The 19,702-nt window shown below is 32.9% G+C and overlaps 1 protein-coding gene across 3 annotated transcripts in view; it reads right to left on the bottom strand.

The window, feature by feature from the left end:
• The window catches only part of Ten-m (teneurin transmembrane protein Ten-m), a 368,238-nt gene that overhangs the window by 185,680 nt on the left and 162,856 nt on the right, over nucleotides 1-19,702 (bottom strand). For 2 of the 3 annotated variants that reach the window (XM_085200055.1, XM_085200053.1), the window contains exon 1: nucleotides 18,897-19,035. The exons of the other annotated variant lie outside the window; for it this stretch is intronic. In XM_085200055.1, the coding sequence (XP_085056181.1) occupies nucleotides 18,897-18,930 (34 nt within the window). In that variant the 5' untranslated portion in view covers nucleotides 18,931-19,035. Of the gene's footprint in view, nucleotides 1-18,896; nucleotides 19,036-19,702 lie in introns of those variants that run through there. 3 annotated transcript variants of the gene reach the window in all.

Genomic DNA, 19,702 nt, shown 5'->3' with positions numbered 1-19,702 from the left:
ATAAATTGTTTTTGTCCAATTCGACCATTCTATTGGATTTAGCCTAAACGTAAAAGTATTGTTGATTGTATTTTTATAACACATACGAATGTTCAACTAAAATAATTTTGGATTGACAAATTTAATATTATTTTAGCTTTGTAACAAAGACTTTTCTTTGTATAGACGGGTGTTTTTCTTTTGAGTTGGTTTTGAAAGTTATATCTTAATTACCTACTATAAAATATAGAAAACTAAGTAAATAAATAATCATTGCAAGGCCATAAGGTTCAAACCCTACCCTATTTTATTTAAAACACTTGTTAGTATCAAATCGCTATGCGGTTACGAGTTGATGTTATAGTGGTTTTGAGTATACATTTACATAAGGTTGTTAGATCTTCCATTACATATATTATAATCTATTTGTAGAAAATAAGAAAAGATAAAAAGAAATATTAGTTGTAAAAGAACCACTACCTACTCTGCCTACCTATGCTATGTGCGGGATACAGCGTGAAGGTAAGAAATAATAATTAAAATAAACACTAGGTTCCCTCTACTTGCTACGAGAACATGAGAGATACAGCGTGAACCATCATTATTAATAACCCTAACTAGAGTTCAAGTAACAAGGCTACTATAAAAACGTATAGAATCTGCACTCGGTTAAGGAATACCATAACGAAATTCCCTCGGTGCATGCATCGTAAATTCACGGTACACGGGAGGGTAAGTTGTGTACTTTAGTGTAGTAAGCTTTTACAGTTTTGTGGGTAACGAGTGATAAGCGTTCTTTTTTTAAAATTTAAATTAGCCAGTCGTGGAGCAGGGGTGCAAGCGTGCGACTGTGAGAGCGACAGGTTCTGGGTTGAGAATCATTTCATTCCAAATAAAATATTTATTATTTTCATTTCTTCACTGTGGTAACGGGGCAGAGCGCGGCATTTTGCCGATAAATAAGGAAGAGAACGAAAATGTCTTAAAATGAACGGAGTAGAGCAGAATCTTAATATTACGTTTTCTCTGCTTACCTTGCTATGTGCAGGATGCTTTGTGAAGCTATAAAAAATGTATTTATATTAGGTTAGTTTTATGTTAATGTCATTTAAGGTGACTGTGTGTGATTGTTATAATAGTTTATGAAATATTCCCTACAATCATTTAGGCAATAGACGACTGTTGTAGATTTAAATTTTATGAGAAAAACTATTTCATTAATAAAATCTACTATACAGTAGATTTTATTTATTAAGTAAAAATCTATCACACAGTAGATTTGTTTTTTAATTTTTAAATACAAATATTCTAAAAGTTACGTTTAAGCAATTTATTTAATCTTAACTAAGAAATTTAATGAATATTTATCATCAAAATGTCAGCTCAACTCAATTTCTTGTAATCCCAAAAAAAAAAAACCAAAACGCTTTAACTTATCAATTGTGCCAACACCGTCAATGTAAACTCGAGGCACTGCCCACTCTCCGACTACGATACGATCGCGATCTGCGCATATGTACATAAATATTATACCTATACTAGCGACCCTCTTGCGGCTTCGCCCGCTTTAACTACTTAAATAATACATTCAACTCCAATCATCCAATACGTGCAAACGCATCTAACTAAATCTTCGTTGCTATAGAGGCAGCCGGGTTTTTTTTTCGAGCTTGTGGTTAATGCTGAAGGGGGTATTCTGTCCCTGATGAAAAGCAAGCACGACGTGGCTGCCTGTGAGGAAAATTAAATAGAATGCATGGGCCGGGAATCGAACCCGGGCCGCCCGCGTGGCAGGCGAGCATTCTACCACTGAACCACCGATGCGTGTAAGGCAAGCGGGCACGGCGGACGCATGGCGAGTGGCGAGCCGTTTCGCAGCAAGGATTTTTTTGATATCGTGACAACTTCTAAAGTACTTATTAAAATGAAAAACAGTAAAAGACAATTTTGGTCTACATTAAATGGCCAACGTAACTAATATACTTATTTATATGCTGAGAGTAAGGGATAAGTGAAACTTGAGTAACATACAGCTGATGTGTCAACGGCGGGATGTGTCAACAATTAAATGCGTTTTTCTGTAAAACTATTCGCAATTTCGAAATATTGTAAAAAGCAAATTTTATCTTCGTTTAACGTAGAAATTTAATAAAGTATTTTAAAGGATAAGGATTAATACCATTATGGAAAAATATCGCTCACAATAAAAATATATATAAATTATTATTTTTAGACAGAAATATGATCACTACACGTTATTCTTAAAAGATACGAATATGCCGTCGCGGACTTTTTTGTAGATCTTATTAAGACGCATAATACTCCAGTACATTATTTTCATTTAGTGCTTACCATTAAAGCAGCGCATGCGCGAAAGTGTCTCAACGGGTAGAACTTTATACACATTTATCGTATTTATGTTAATTTACATAAGAATGTACAAATAATAAACTATATATAAACCTTCTACGAAAAATACTCGACCTAATGGTAAAAACCGCATAAAAATCCGTTGGGTGGTTTAGAAGAAGAAGAGTTAGAAACAACAGACAGACACGAAAAGCGACTTTGTTTTATAAGATATAGGATTTGACAAAAGCCGAGTTGAATAGCTCTTTTATGATCCTGTTGGTTTAGTGGTTATTGTGGTTCCTTAACTATAGGATGTGGGTTCGATCCTCATTCGCGGATAATTTTTAAGGTTCCGTACTTAAAGGGTAAACTGTTCTCATGGCTCAGGCTGTGACCTCATAACGTAATAGTTGGGCAGTTGACATTTTTGCACAAAATGTATTTCTGTTGTCGCTATTACAAGAAAGACCAAAACGAGAATGAAACAAATATTCGGCAATAAAAAGAGTTTGAAAAGTGAAATGAACTAAAAATATCTTTGATTGAAATTAAAATATCTTATTTTATTAATAACACTTTTTTTATGTCTTTTAATTTAATATGTCTTTTGTTGTTTTTCTATTTTTACTTTTTAAAATACATTATTAAACAAAACGTACTTTCACGCACATAAAGTTCTACAAACAAAGTGTTAAGACACTCTGCTTTCAAAATAATGTGTGTAGATTGGCGAAACTCAACGCCGCGTTTTAACAGACATGGATTAAAAACGAATCATAAATTAAAAAAAAATAATACGAACTAAACTAATTCACATAAACAGAGCTCAATTTGTTTAGCAATAAGTATAAGCAGATTAGCAAATATTCAAATTAAAACACAACTTGGAACAATGCGAGCAAACAAGCCGGCAAGTACGGCAACAATACCAAAACAATTATTTTGTTAATTGACTATTCAAAACAAAAATATTTTAGTTACGGATCTCGTGTACTTTATTGTGGAGTTATGAGATACTTACTTTGTGCTCTGACTTTGCTTCACATTTGAGACAATTTTTTTATCAAAATACAGTACAGGTTAGAATATGGGTAAAATAAAACTAGTTTATACTGTCAGAAGTTTTTTTATAAGGTACATTTAAACAATATTTAAATTATAAACCAAATATATTACTCATTCACAATTAACAAATTAAAGCGTCATTAATAATTATGTGTTTAAAAAAAAACAATTGGAAAAAGGATGACTCTATAGAAATTCATCTGTATACAGTGTTACTAGTGCTATTAAACAATATTTTCTCTTCACATTCTCAATATTATTACGCAAATTTATTGTACAATATATTTTTTTACAAATTTTCAATGTCAGGGCCAGGTCTTTTTTATTGTGCAATAATATTGATAAATTATTAATCACTGTTGAGATAATAATAAATAATAATTAATTTTCTCATAAACAAAAGAAAAGGCGTAATTTGAGATCGGCTTGACCGATTTGGCTCATTTACTGTTTTCATAACGATCAGGTCAAGGTTTATATAAAAATAGATATTATATATTTTCTTTCATAATTATTACAATGAGTTGAAAAAATAAGTGTAGTCATTACCTAAACATTAATTATTAATAAGTTATTAAAAAAAATAACAAGACCTTAATTAGAACTGTCGCGAACCCAGTTCAGCATCTTGTATAAGCTAGTCTTACAAAATCAATACTCAAAGGCAACAAATCAAATCATTTACAGCGCCCACTTCGACACCACAATATAATAGCAATTTCGTTAGCGATGACCGAATTTCATTAAAGTCAATATATACAATTGTCTTAATGAATTTAATCTAAATTGATCTACTTTCTGTTGTGATTACATCGAAATATTAATTAATAGATAAATTATTTATTATACAGCTGTCTTCATGTCGCAGTGGCTGTTCCACTCCGTTTGACTGTCAACACGACGGTCGTGGGTTCGATCCAAGCTTGAGTAAATGAATTATTTACATTTCCTCGCTCTAATAAGATGAAGCACGACGTTGAGTACCGCCTCAACTCCATATACAATGCCTCAAATTCAGCGGAAATTGGGCAGCAGAGTGTCTTAGCTTTAAGTTCCCATATTCCATCTACTTACGATGCTATTTTTAGTATACATCGTGAAACTAAGAAAAAACAAAAGTTATTTGATACTCAGAAAGTACTAATGTAATGAATGTAAGTCCCCAACAAGTAGCCGCAAGCTTAGCTCTAGTGTGCTCCTGAGTTGCTGCCTCAAAGAGAGGTCGTGTGACAAAGCATCGTGTTTATTAGACACATTAAATATATTAAAATAGGAATTTATAATAGGTTATTACATTACATAGGGCTTATGTTAGCTTAAGAATATGATATATTAGCTAATTAGATCTAAACAAGCCAGGTGATAAGCAACAACTACAAAAATGTTGGATTGAACAAATTCATAGAAAAATAAAAGATTGTTGAACTGAAAACAAAAAAGTTACTCTTCCAACAAACTAAATTACATTCGGAAATTATTTATGCTTTTAGGGTACTTTACTTCCAAAGATACAAACGAAACCCTCCTAGGACAACTTGGTTGTCTGTTTGTCCGTCTGTCAAGATATCAAGACGAGATCGTGTGGAGGAGGTATCAAGCTGAAATTGATGTCAAATATTCAAATCAATGGTTGCTTGAAGCACATAAAGTCATAGCAATAAAAATTTACGAGCATCTATGAATCATCATTCCCCAAAAAAGCTTCGAATTTACAACCACCTCAATTGTTCAGGACACAAATAAAATTTTCCAAATAAAATTGTCATATTAAACAGTAAACACAATCGAATTAAACGTCGCTAGAGGCGACTTCACTCCAGACATTATCAGTCCTCTGGTTGATTTTTTTCCCCGTGCAGTACATTTTTTGGAAAATATCTGGGACACTAACGCGGGTAGCGCGGACGATATGTCAACCGTCCTGACAAACCGCTGCCGGGCTGCTTGTTTTTTGCCCGTAGAAACATAATATTTCTACGGGCAAAACCGACATTTAACTAAATGGTTGACCCCTTTTTAAGAACACATGTTACGATCGAATTTAGCGCAAGTTGTTTTTGATTGGAACTTGTACGAAACATGGGTACGATGATGCCTTCTGGCCATAATATTGTAGATACCTTACTTTCCTGTCGTTTTCTGTTTAGACTTGTATTTATTGAGTATTACGATTTGTAAGATAGTTAAGTATGGTTTTAAAAGCGGAAGTAAATCATACCATTATTTTAATTTTTTATATAAGTTGCTATAAGTAGATGAACACTCCATCTCTACAAGGCGAAGTCCTTGACCACAGAGAAAAAAATACCTTCCAAAATGTCCACCTAATCACACCCTTTTACGTTAATTAAAATCACAATATCAACATTGCCTAAACATTAGTATGGGTAAAGTAAATTATGTTGATAAATCCCTAATGGCTTATCCAGCGTCGGCTGTCTTGTCCTGGAAAGTTGATAACGTGTGCGTATTCAGTGACAAATTACTCTTCCAACTTCTCCAATGGAGCTTTATAATTTCATAAGCGAAAGAGATTTGTAAACAGATTAGTCATTTGTGTTAACAAAATGTTGATGTTACCTTGTAACAATGAATGCTCTCAACGCAATACCTCTAAGAGGGAACTTAGGAACCTAGTGGTAAGACACTCTGTTCCCATTAAGATACTTTCGTTCTCCACTTTGCGCCGACTTCTGGAGACATTGCGTGTTGAATGGCGCAACTCAACGACGTGCTTTGCTTCGTTACCAGAGCGAGTAAAAGAAAATATTGAATTTACTCGAGTGGGAATCGAACCCACAACGTGTTGCACTTACAGTCGCACGCTTGTGCCCCTGCGCCACGACTAGTCTCAAATAAATACAAACATGTGTCAACCTAATAGATAATATTAACAAATGTCAAACAATAATTATGAAAGGAAGTCGTTCATGGAGTTTGGAGCAAAAAAAATCGAACATGTGTCCCATCGAGTGCTCGAAAAACAAAACTTCCTAGAGCAAGTTTACATTTCGATCGTGACTCTTTTAAGTTTACTGCCATTATTCTTTATCAACGCCAGAACCAACAATAGATCTCTTTTAGAAGAATTTGATGAAAGGAGTGTGATGTTTGAACTAAGCATGATGTTTGTTACAATTATTTTTCTGTATAAATGAGTATTTTGATGCACAATTACGCATAATTTTTATCCTTACTAAAACTAGTGATTATTACTATCTTCATTCTCTATTTCAGGAAGAGAGTGTCTTAAATAAGATCAAATATGAGTCACTTTAAAATAAAATAAATAATCATGTTAAACGTAAACATTTTCTTTTTGGATAAGAATGGAGTCTAATAGTTCGGAGTCACGGTTTGGTCCAACTGCTCTACAACGTTATTTTTAATATGTTTTTCTAATACTCATTAATTTAAAATAATCTTTAAAAAAAGAAAAGGAAATTGTCGTATTTATTTGGAAAATGAAGCTGCTACTGCAGATGTAGCATACTACGCAAATACACACACAGTGCTCTGGCACCTCATATAACATTTATTAGGCACAAACAAAAATCAGATAAGTACTTCAAAATTCAAACAAACTTTTTACTCTCAAACCTCAATCCATTTACCATTCATTGGTGTACTAAATACGAATAATAATGAAGTATAGAACGAACGAAGAGAAGTGGTTACATTTGTAACTGTCAACAGATTCGGGGCCATTTTTGGAACTGATGCGTTAAGACGCCACTTTACATAATCCTTTGACTAATAAGGAGTTGTATTGAAACGAGTAATAATTTATTCTTAGAGGGAAAGCATTGTCAGTGAAAATGCGGCTTATTATTAATGTTTTTCTTTATGTTATGTATCTGTATGAACTTTATTTTCAAGATATAAAAATCAACAGAGTATCATTTAATAAAATTACCATGACCTATTTTTTATTTCTTTTCTGCGTACAGCAGAATAAGCAGAGAGAATCTAGAATTGAGACTCTTCGTATTTACCATTTTTCACACAAAGTCGTCCATTTAGCTTTTCATTGAAAAACGATGTCTGGTTTAAAAATTAGAATTTATTTAAAATTCATTTTTAGACAAATTTTGTTATGAATGTAATGTATGGAGTCCATATGCCAACTTGGCTTCTATAGTGTCTAATAAAATTTATTTTTTCCAATACATTCGTCTGTCTAGCATACCAACCAACTGAATATCTCAACATCTCAGTGCTCCGCATTGATTGACAATAACAGGACAGGCGTCGCTTCGGCTAATCTATAGTGTCGCTGAGTACAGATTAAGAGAATCAACCGTCCATTATGCATGACCTGCCTCCCCCCTGGACTACCCTCAGAATTTGTACGAGCAAGGGGTGCAAGTATTGTATTTAGGGGGTCTAGGCCCTGGCCGTGTTAACACACAGCTGTGCTTGACGTCATGTTACTCGGATTTCGTTTCGGAACTATGCATTTGGGTATCCGTGTTAAAGATAGGGTGGGTTTTAGAGAATTTTGTGGAGAATTTTAAAGTTTAAATTTAATTTTTAAAATATACGCATTTGTATCCATTAAATCATCAGTGTACAACAGCTTCAGTGTACTACAGTGTATAGTATAGAGTGTGATGGTATTGTGTTCGATTCCCCGCAAGAAATATTCTTGCGGGGAATCGCAATAAATAGCTATAATATAGATGTTTAACTGATCTGGTTATATTTAGTCCAAAAATACTACTAAAATAAGCACACAATCCTAAAACATCAAACACTTCAACGTTATTAGTCTAAAAGACAACTTTTTAATATCCGTATGAATTTTGGATATTTTCCACGTTCTGTTTACATGGAGTAATCAAAAAGAAGATTGCGATATATGTAAGTGCCTATTTATTCGTAAAAGCGTATGTAAACAATCTCGAATGTATTTTATTTTTCGTCGGAATTAATCTCAGTAGAAACGTCCTCCGGGAAATTGATGGCGTGACATTTTTTTTTATTCTCCGACAAAACGAACTCTCAAACGACTGTACGTTTCTGGCATAATTATACCTTCGATGTGAAAAAAATTAAAAAGCTAATGCCGAATTGGCACTCCTTTTATATTGGCAATGTCTTTTAAACTCTTTAAAGTTATCTGATTATTTGAAATGTCATTTCAAACTTTATTTTTAGATTGAATTAAATATCATTTGTTTAATATAGCTACGATGATTTTTCTTTGTTTTGTACTAATTCATACACAATACATAAAGCAAACTGTAACAAATAAAGTAATGAAAAAAAAACTTTATCTAGATTTATAATTTAATTGAATTAAATTTGATGATTTGAATTGATGAAAAATTGAATAAAATTGTAAAACAACGTGTAACGGTTGTAGGTTCGATTCCCACTTGGGCTAATGAAGTATTTGATATTTTAATTTTCTGGCTTTATCATGAAAGCGTTGAGTTCCGGCCTTCGCTATGCAAAGTCTCGAAAATTCAGCAGAAAGTAGAGACCGGAGCGAAGCTATAAGCAAAACCAACCAAACTAACGTTAAAAAGGTAAACATAAAATTGTTTTAACTAATACAAATGGTATTTTAAGTGCTGTCCAGCGTGGGCGTGGGCGGATCAGTTAAAAATAGAGCCGTTATTTGCTTATCACCCCTTTTATCAAAATCTCGGATAAAGATAAAGGTTCGGGACCAAATAGCGCATCAATCAGGGGTTTTCTGTCCACAAAATTGATATCTACGGACCACAATTTATCACTCAATCTTAAGATATATTTGGTCTCGAATTTACGACGTGGGCGCATTTTTAAGATAACCGATAAATATTTATCTATAACAACAAAAATTGTATTGTATCTTTGATAGATAACTAAGAAAATGTGTTAGTTTTGTATTAAGATATGAGTGAGATTGATAAAGTTATTTTGGAAATAAGAATATTTTAATATAAGACATAATATAATCTGTTTGCCATAAAATTATCCGTGGCCCTCGTGGCTCGGTGACATAAGGGTGTGATTGTAAGCGCGACGGTTGTGACTTCGATTCCCAATTCGAGGAGTGAAATATTTAATATTTTCATTGAGTTTCGCCACTCAACACGTCACGAGATATCGGCGGAAAATGAAAAGCGGAAGTGTCTTTATGAGAACGGAGTTGACGGAACACTGGTTTCCCACGGTTACACTGTTATGTGCGGGATACTGCGTGAAGCTAAAGAAAAATAAAACAATGTTTTATTTGAACATAATTACATATATTATTATTTTATTAATAACAACAATTTGGTCCTACTCAACAAATAACAAAATAATAACAAATGAATTAACGAATAATTCATTAATAACTTTGTCCAATAACTTTCCGCTACTCAACAATAGATGGCGTTACGTATAACGAATGCGCAAGCGCATTGTGCCGTCTCTTTCGCACAAAACGTCTCACTCCTTTATATTATAATTCGCTTCTTATGTCCGATCCGAGAATAATCGTGAAAGGGACCGCGCTTAAGTAGAAGACATCATTGCGTAATCGAATATAGATTTGTATGTATATGAACATAGACAGAGATGTTTTATATTATGGTGATGATGTGGATATATGCATGGAAGCTAGAGGAAATTTAGTGTTAAGATACTCCGTTCGCTTATCGTCGAATTTAGTCTTAATAGTAATACAATGTTTTACGTAATCAATACAAAGAGAAAACAAGGCGGCGAGTTCAGCTCCTTTGAGCTCCGGTTGAGCTCTGTCATTCAAGAAAAATATATCGTAATAAAAAAATATATAGCAATGTACAAAAAGCTTTATAACATAAATAATTTATATGATTATAATAAAATTAATACGCGACGAGATTAATATGTAAATGCTATTATTAAAATATTTGTTGACAAAATTATGACTTATTAATGCGGCAGGTCAAACTGAATTTGTTAAGAGGATTAAAATAATCATTTTTTATTGGATCTTATATATCGTACATATATATTATTATTGGGCAAAGGAAACGTATCATGTTTACCCTCTGTTCCCTACTTTTCATTCTATTTTCGAGGCATTGCGGGTTGAGTACTATTACTCGAGGCCGCGCTTTATTTTTGTACCAGAGCGAAGAAGTAAAGAAACAATACATCCCCGGAGTATGCATCGAATCCACCATCACTTTTACCAAGCTTAGGTATTTCTAGGCTTAGGTTTTGTTAATTGATGGGTATATTTTGGGTTTTTAGAAGAGCTCGAAATTACAAAACGAAATTAACATATTGGTACATAATTGTAAGGCGTTTGGGGCATAGCGTTTGAATATAAATTTGACGGTAGTGGGTTCTGCACAAGGGGATATGGATTATTTTGATGTCGCTCTTGTACAAAGACAAAGCGTGGCGTAGAGTTCTGCCATTACACACGTAATATCTCGAAAGTTGAGTGGTGCATGGGGAACGATGTGCCCCAATATTGGGTTCCGTTGGCATACGTGTTTAGATGCGGGATACAACGTGAAGCCGAAAACAATAATAATAATCAAAATTATCCATTCCGCGTGTGCTGTAGAGGAAAATTGAAAATAGTGCCGACATCTTATATGAAATTCATTTATTCATTGGTGCAGATGTGGCTCACAATGAGAGGTAGCGTATTTACCATATTACGTTGTTATATGAAAATGTGTTTCGAAAGCTACTTTGTGATACTTTAGTAGCGAATGTTGATGGATTTTTTTCAGTTTTTTATACAAAATTTATGATTATATGTTTAATGTTAACAGTGTCGGTTCACTGTACACCTACACTGCTATATGCAGGATTTTAAGTTTATAATATTAGTATGGGTTAGGTTATTTTATTTAGGTTGTATTAAACTTCGATTAATATCAATTATTCGATTAATTATCCACAAAATGTCAACTTCTTTTACTTATTGCACATCCACAATGTTCTGCACAAGGAATGTAATCCCAATTGTATAATATTTTTAATGGGCAACATAAAGAATTCGCATTGTCTTCTCACCAGATTTGAGAACCTGTTTCAGCACAAATCGTAAAAAACGACTTTCTCACAAGAGAGATATGTGAATCGGAAACAGTAATGTGCTTATTGTTTTTTCAGTTTTCCGCTTTTTCTCGCAATATAGCATGGTACACGGAGGGACCCTAGTGTTCATTTGCAAGAGCACTTCCCGGAGGGCATGGCAGTGTTGATGACGATGACAAAAGCTTATAAAGAAACCTTAGTGTCCGGCACTCCGTTCTCTCTGGCTACCCGGCTAAGGTTAAGCGTGGACCTAAAAAATAAACTAAATCACTAGCAACTATCATTTATTTAAAAAAATGCAGGTTTAAATCCCACTACAACATTTTTTATATAGATTTTCAATACATTAATTAATATTTATCAAAATTTCAGGACAGATGACAACCATTGTTGCCAAATTATCTCGTATACAGTAATTGCGGGATATTAGCGCTTATGCTATCAAATTAGTCTTTTATTAATACGTTATAGGGTTTTGTTGTGAAGCTCTCGTACAGTGATTAACATTTGTTTATTAACATATATTATTTAGAATGGCCAATATTTTAGCCTAATTTATATTGAAGTTGTGTGGTTTTGAATTATTGACGGGTAAGATTAAATGTGATGATTGCGGGTTCAAATACTTAGAGGTTATTTATTTTTAAATTTAAATTACTTCTTTTTATTTGGTAATGTAAAATATGTTTTTGGATTTTGGTTTAATACTAGACTATGTATTTTTTAAATGAGAACAAAATCCATATTAAAGTTAAGGGCAGGGGCAGAATTCGGTTGACCTTCGAAAAATCTGTGTACCTATATGAAGAGAAGGAAGGTAACGTAAGAAACATGAGGACCTTCCGGAAGGCATGAATGAACGAAGCCGGGCGCTCTTCGCCGTTTCACTTTGAATATCACGGCTGAGATAAAGCGTGAAGCTAGAAAAACTATATATATTCTCCCCTCAAATGGAAACAGAACCTACAACCATCGCACATAGAAACAGATTTAATCTATATCATAGTACAAAAGTAAAACATATAAACAAAAACAATATATATAATAAAAATAATATATATATATATAAATAGCAGCCACCGCTTGCATAAAGTAATCCCCGAATGGGCGCCCTTAAAAACCAATTTGTGTCGGCTTTACGATTACAAAGATCGTCAAATAGACGATTGAGTTTTATGTCATATTAAGTTTTATATCGCCAATTTCATGTATTGTATTAAAACACTTACGTTTTAAGTGTTAAGTAAGTGCTTTTGTTAATATTTTAAGTTATTTTTTTAATATACCAGAGCAAAAATGTTAAAATTAAAATAAAATGCTAAATAAAAATGCTAAATATTTCATTTCGAACAAGTGAGAATCGAACCCGCAACCGCCGCGTATCCACCACCGCGCGAAATCGCATCGCAAATATAAATTAAAAGATAACAAAAAATATATAATTCACATTGAATGACCTACATTACTGTACAGAGTGACAGAGTGCTATCACACAGACCACCACTTCAATGTATCGTCACCGCAAACAGCCTAGGTATTTAAAATATCGTATTTAATACAAAAATAGAGAAATGCAATGTCGGGATAATATGATTGAAATAATTTATAGCTTATACGGGCCTGGTGACTGCCAGCACGACTGTTTGTAGGTTCGATCCTCCTCGAGGAAATTATTTCTTCACTTTGTTGTCGAGGCAAAGGGCGGCGTTGAGTTCCACACCTCAACATGCAATGCATCCAGAATTCGGCGGAAAGTGGAGACTTAACACTAGATTCTCTTTGCCTACCCTGCTGTATGCAGGATACAGTGTGAAGCTGATTTAATTTTAATTTAATTTTTCTATAGATATTTGTTAAAAGGCGGAATCAACGCCGCACTTTGCCTTCTTATCATAGCGAGAACGTGAACCTAAAAGCTTAGCGCTTACAGTCGGAGGTGGTGCTGGTGAGTCACGACGTCCTCCTATGCAATTATAAATTTAGATGAAGCATACTAAAATTTATTTGGGCAAGAAGAAATCATCAATCGATCCAATCATTATGATGTATTCTATATACAGTATTATAATTATTTGTAAGTACTACATCTGAATAGAAACGACCATTTGCTCGACTGCCCATTGTTCCACGGAAATTACAGGTTCGAAACAATAAATGAAACTGCATACGTATACGTCTTCTAATGGCATATAATTATTTTGTTTTTTGACATTGTATTCGGAGTTCTGAGAAATGTGGGAGTTTTTGACATTTGGTCGCATGTCTTCCTTGGTTAAATTAACCGTAAAGTTAAAGTAGCAGTTAATGTCATTGTACACTGACTGACTATGAGTGTTCAAACATAGGTTGTCGGTTTGATTCTCAGTCGAGGTACCATTATATTTCAATTATTTTTTCATCGTTTCCTCGATCAGGTACAACAAATTGTGGCGTTAGGTTCCGCCATTCTTGATGATGATATACCTATAACGGCAATATACTAAATTGTCAGCCTATCCCGCTATACGTAACACAAAGCGTGAAGTCGCTCGCTTACAAATGCACGTATCGTTCCCGGTTAAATTAACTGGAAAGTTAAAGTTGTAGTTAAGATTCAGTGCAGGTCGATTGCCAGTAAGTTAACCGCGCCACCCCACGAACACTTGTTTGTAGTAAATCCACGTGTGAATCGTATTTCTACATTTTTTTTCAATAGTTGTGATTTCTTTTCATAGTATGGAAGCATAGTTTTAAAGTTAGTAGGTATATAAATTTTGTTGGATATGTTTCATCATGTATGATAAAAGCCACGTTACGTTTTTTGCCTCTGAGATCTTTCTTATCAAGCAAGTCTGAAGCACTGAACTGGTGGTCACTGGTGGTAATTAAAATTCTCTTTTTATATTAACTAAAAACTATTTACTTTCTTTTAATTTAAGTCGTAATGTATTTTCATGGATTTATAAACTTAAAACTCGCCCAAACATCGACGAACAATCAAACATCAAAGCGTAAATAGAATTTTAAAAACACAAAAAACTCATACTAAATCTTATTTTTTTATTCATATACATTAATAACACAAAGAAATTTGTATAGAAAATATCTATTCAAAACAAAGTACATATAAAACAAAAAAACTTACATCCATTAAGTACTAGTAGCAGATAGAGAGATCGATAAAAATGAATCTCATTTACTTACAGGAAATGCTTCCCTCGCGATAGATGACAGTGCACTATGTTGACATGATGGCGGGACAAAAGAATATTATCTTTTTATTATTACATACAAATGTAGAAGAAGTTAACAGTGATACAACTGTCGAGAGGGTTGTGGATTCGATTGTCATTCATGAGAATTAATTATTTGTAATTCCTCGCTCTGGTACTAAGATAACGCGCAATTTCTCGTAAATTTAGTGGTTTGGCTTTTTTTTGGTTTCCTGCACAAAGTGGAATAAGCAGAGGGAACCAGGGAATATTAATTAAGACACTACGTTCCCATTAGGACACTTTTTCACTTTCCACCGAATTCTTAAAGCATTACGTGTTGAGTAGCGAAACACAATCCGCGCTTTGCCATGTTACCAAATTATTAAATATTCCATTTCCTGAAGTGGGAATCCACAACCTGTCATTTTTACAGTCACACGCTTAAACCGCTGCGCCATGATCGCTCTATTTTGATAAAATTTATAAAGGAATCATAGTTTTATCCAAAGAATACTTCTATTTACAACATGTCACAGAGTGCATACGACTGAAGAGGGACAAAAATATGTAAATTAGCCGAGATGAACAAGAAAGGGCGGGCCTGGCTTAATGGTGGACCCATAATGGCGTGCGTGATAGATTTTTAACATGGGTGGTCTACACTATTCTAATATTATGACACAGTCTGTTTGTCAAATACTTTATATTCATGTTTAACTTAAAAAATGTTTGTGAATACTAGCATTTCAGCCCGACTGTTGTTGTAGCTACGCTATATGAAATAATAAAAAAAATATTACTAAAATATTGGAAAAAATGGACGTGGCCAGATTTGAACGCGCTCTTGAAATATGTACGTATTTAAGCACTCCGGATTCCCATTCGGAGGAATGAATCACTCTGGTGGACTATCCGCGGCGTTAAGTCCCGACACTCAATACGCAATATCTCGATAATTGAGGGAGAAACGAGGAAAGCTTTGTATTTATTTTAATGTTAGAACTTCTCTTACGCGAAATAAAGCGAAAAAAAAGTAAGGTACAAAATAAAGAACAGCTAAGTTATAAAATTACTATCGATTTCAACGGCCAAAGTTTTTTGCTTCTCTCTTATTCAAATGATATATTACTTATTTGTATAGGACCGGTTTTTAAATGTTTGCTCGTGAAAGTGATAAACAAATATCACGAGATAGTTTTAATTGCATTTTAAATATGAACGATGTTTAGTAAACATTGACTACCGAGATAGTTGTGGATTCAGATTTGATAAGACAGGTTTACTTATATATATTTATATTTTTAGGTACACGCTATATCTTTTATATAGCAAGGTAGGCAGACTGTTCCCCAATCTACGCACAATTTCTCAGCACAACAGGAATCGAACTCACAAACATCGTAGTCGAACGCCAGCCAGCGTAACGACGACCTATAATACTTAAGTATAGGTAATTGTTTTGACGACATAGTGACGAAATGGCAATATTTGAGGATAAATGCGTTAGTTGTAGGTTCGATGGCCGCTTAGGACATTAAGTAGATAACATAGTACAAAGGAGTAAACCGACATGAGAATCTGAAAAAATTAATGTATAATTTTCTCACGTAAAAATAACATATATTTTGCATAAAAGTGATACAACAGTGGTAGGAGATGAGATTATGCAGTCAACTTTATCTATTAAATAATCTAAATATTTTACATACTGTTTTAAATGTCATATATATTTATTTATTATAGGAGTCAATAAGGAAAAAAAAACAATTAATTAATACGCATCAGCCACAGTTAGTTTGGAGTGACGTAATGCTAGCATTGTTTACAAATGTATCTATTAGTTCTATTAATATCGTTATTTTAGGAATTAATGAAGTTAGATTGAAGTAGTGACTCATATTATAAACGTTTTCATAACAATTTGCTTTATTTAATAGTAATTAGTTTACAGAGTAGCCAGGGAACCTACTGTTAAAATACTAAGTTACTTCCATTCTCCATCTTAGCTTTATACATTTATAAAATTGAATTATAAAACCGAGGTATAAAGTTCTATGTTTTTCACTAAAATCCTAAATTTTCATTGAGTGGCGGAAGTTAAGTTACAAGAAAAAAAAATGTATTGGCTAAAATATTTTTTATTTCTAAACCTATGTGCTACGATATAACATTAAAAAACATGCTGTAGTAATTCATCAAGCTTATTTACGTTTTATTATATTAAATTTTAAAACAAAAATAAAAACCTAATAATAAAATTATTAAAATATATGAAATAGTAATATAGTATTGAAATGGTTTAATAAACATCTTTTATTACATCCAAAATAAAGTAAAATGATTTATTTTTTATTGTAAATTAAAATTCTTGGCATCGTCTAATCTTAATAATAAAATTACTGATTCAATTTTTGTTCGGTCTTCACAAATTCTTATTTATACTATCTTGGAAGATTTAAAGTGACTTTTGACAAGCAATTTTAAAATAACTTCTACTTAATATAATATTCGTAATCTTCAGATTAAAATAACTTACATATGTGATATATGGACTTACAATACGTACTTTTAGATTTTCAATTCTTAGTTTAAGGTTTTCCGAAAATTGAAAATTAAAAAAAAAGAACTACTAATACGCAAAAGTCAAAACATTTCAAAATGTTATCTTTACACCTTAACAGTTAACTTATATTGATATTTTTTTGAAATGAAATGTAAAATTGCTTTACATTTCTTATTCACATTAGTTTATTAAATAAGGTAATATATTCAAATTACATAAAGTTGCTTTTCACACTATGTAATTTAAAGAACCCTATTAACACCCACGGCAGTTTACGAATGTATTAGATTTAAATATCGTTTAAAATACTTAGTTTATAGTATTATCTAATAAGACATACATTTTGCAATTTATATATACAACTAAAGTACTTTTAGTAATATGAAGGATAAAAAAATAGTAATATACATTTTGTTTACATATTAATATTTCTTAACTTTGATCTATATACATGTAATTGTAAAAAGTATTTTTTTAGCATCACGCTGTATCGTGCACATACTAATAACAAGAGATCTACGAACCCCTGTGCTAAGACACTCTCTCCCATTAAGTCGCTTCCGTTCCCTAATTATGCATTTCATTTCCTTAAGTGGGAATCGAACCTAAAACTTGTAGCGTTTAATGGCCCCTGCACCACGATTTGCTTCAGAACTTTTTATTATAAAAACAGTCTATTAACTTACCTAAATTACAATGATTTAGGTAATTCCGTTTTGTAAGTAAAATAACGTTACTTTGAACTTCGTCTAAGTCACATTCATTTTAAAGCTTGCAAAGCTTTACAAATCATGTTGAATTATTGGAACGATAACGTCACTCGGTGTACTCACTAATTTTAAGCTCCTTATGGGTTCTTTTTTTTATTCTAGTAGATGTTTTTTTTATACATTTGACTTTATTTATAATAAAATATATAATATCTTATTATGTTTGTATTTTATTATATTAATTAACTCATCATCGCAATTTTTTTGCGTAGATTTTAAGATGTGGGATGAAATATCTTGCGTTATTTGTTCCTGACACGTCTTTTTCTTTTCTAATACGTCTTACTCCCTAACTTATCTAATATACCAAGGATCAACCTTTTAAGTCCAGTAGTTGATGTCAGTCACTCGGTAACGGAAGTGTTTTAAATATTATCATTATATCAACCAACTTTACATTATTTCATTAATAAAAAATATCCACTAAACACTACATATGAACCCATTCTTATAATACCAAACAAGAAAAACACTAAGTTATTTATAATCAAACGAGAATAATGTGGAAATGATAGAGCAAATCATTATTTACATGTAATATTGATGATTACTTATTTTGAAATATAATAACCTATTGTTTTAAAATGCCCAAAACAATCCATCTCATTTTGTTAAGTTATTTTTTTTTAAGTTATATATCAAAAAATACTATAACCTAAAACAAAAAAAAAGCTTCTATTAAAAAGCTGTTAAGTTCATTTATAGACTAACATTCTCAGGCCTATCATCACTTCACTTATCTTAGTGCCGCTGTGTTCGTTCATTAGGCGGAACGCCTTATCTTAAAGAGATACATATGTTACATTTGCTCGTTGCATCCAAACAGAGCTTGATTTAACACGCTTAATAAATAAAAAAAACGACTCAAAAAAAATGTAACACTAATTTCGTTACTTACTACAAATTAACATCTAGACCAGGAATCTTAAAAAAATGCAAATAAACACTCACGTTGATCGAAGAAGCACCGATCCAGACCATTCATAACGTACACAACATAGTGCACTAACACAATTTCTCGTCACTACACTGTTAAACACTGCACTGTTCTACGTTCAACGCGCTCCCAACACGTGTCACCCCAGTGGCGGTCGGCGCGCGACTGACTGCGCGCGGCCGCAGTGGTGGGGGGTATGCGTGCGTTCGGAATCCGCTACCCACGTGTTGTATAGTGCCGTCTCGCTCTAACAAACGGGTTAGCTTTTTAAAAGCTCGTCGATATGCCCCGGGCGGTTCTAAAACACTGTTTAGTGTTTACTTGTAATGCTGTAGTGTGTCGGTGATGCACTTGGTGTTTGTTTTTTTTGAGGTGCATTTTTATTGTATTAATTAAGTTTTAATAAAATTAGTTTTTTGGCTATATTTTTCTAATATTTTTATGTAAAAATGACAGAAAGAAGCGGTATATTTAATTTGTTGTTCTCAATAAGCTTCTGTCATATAGGTGTGATGAATTTTGACGTTTTGTAGAAAAACTGACGTCCGGGCCCGTGGTCGGTTACACAAGGGTACGGTACAAGAGGAGCGGGTTCTAGTCGTAACGAGGATGAAACTTATGTTTGGTAGGTAGGTTTATATAGGTACAGCACTGATTACTTTACCCTACACTCTATATTTGCACTGCGAGATGAGTGGCGGAACTTAACGCCGCATTTTAATAATATAGGCATTATTTTTGTTTCATATTAAAATATGATAGAATAATAATCATTTTACTACATCTAGTTTTAGAGCTACATGTAGAGCAACTCAGGTGC

The sequence above is a fragment of the Heliconius melpomene genome, chromosome 17 (genome assembly GCF_056956725.1).
Source record: "Heliconius melpomene rosina isolate 202511_hmr_F chromosome 17, ASM5695672v1, whole genome shotgun sequence".
Taxonomy (NCBI): Eukaryota; Metazoa; Arthropoda; class Insecta; order Lepidoptera; family Nymphalidae; genus Heliconius; species Heliconius melpomene.
The sequence above is the reverse complement of the archived record's forward strand: the minus strand, read 5'-3'. Positions and strand labels throughout refer to the sequence as shown.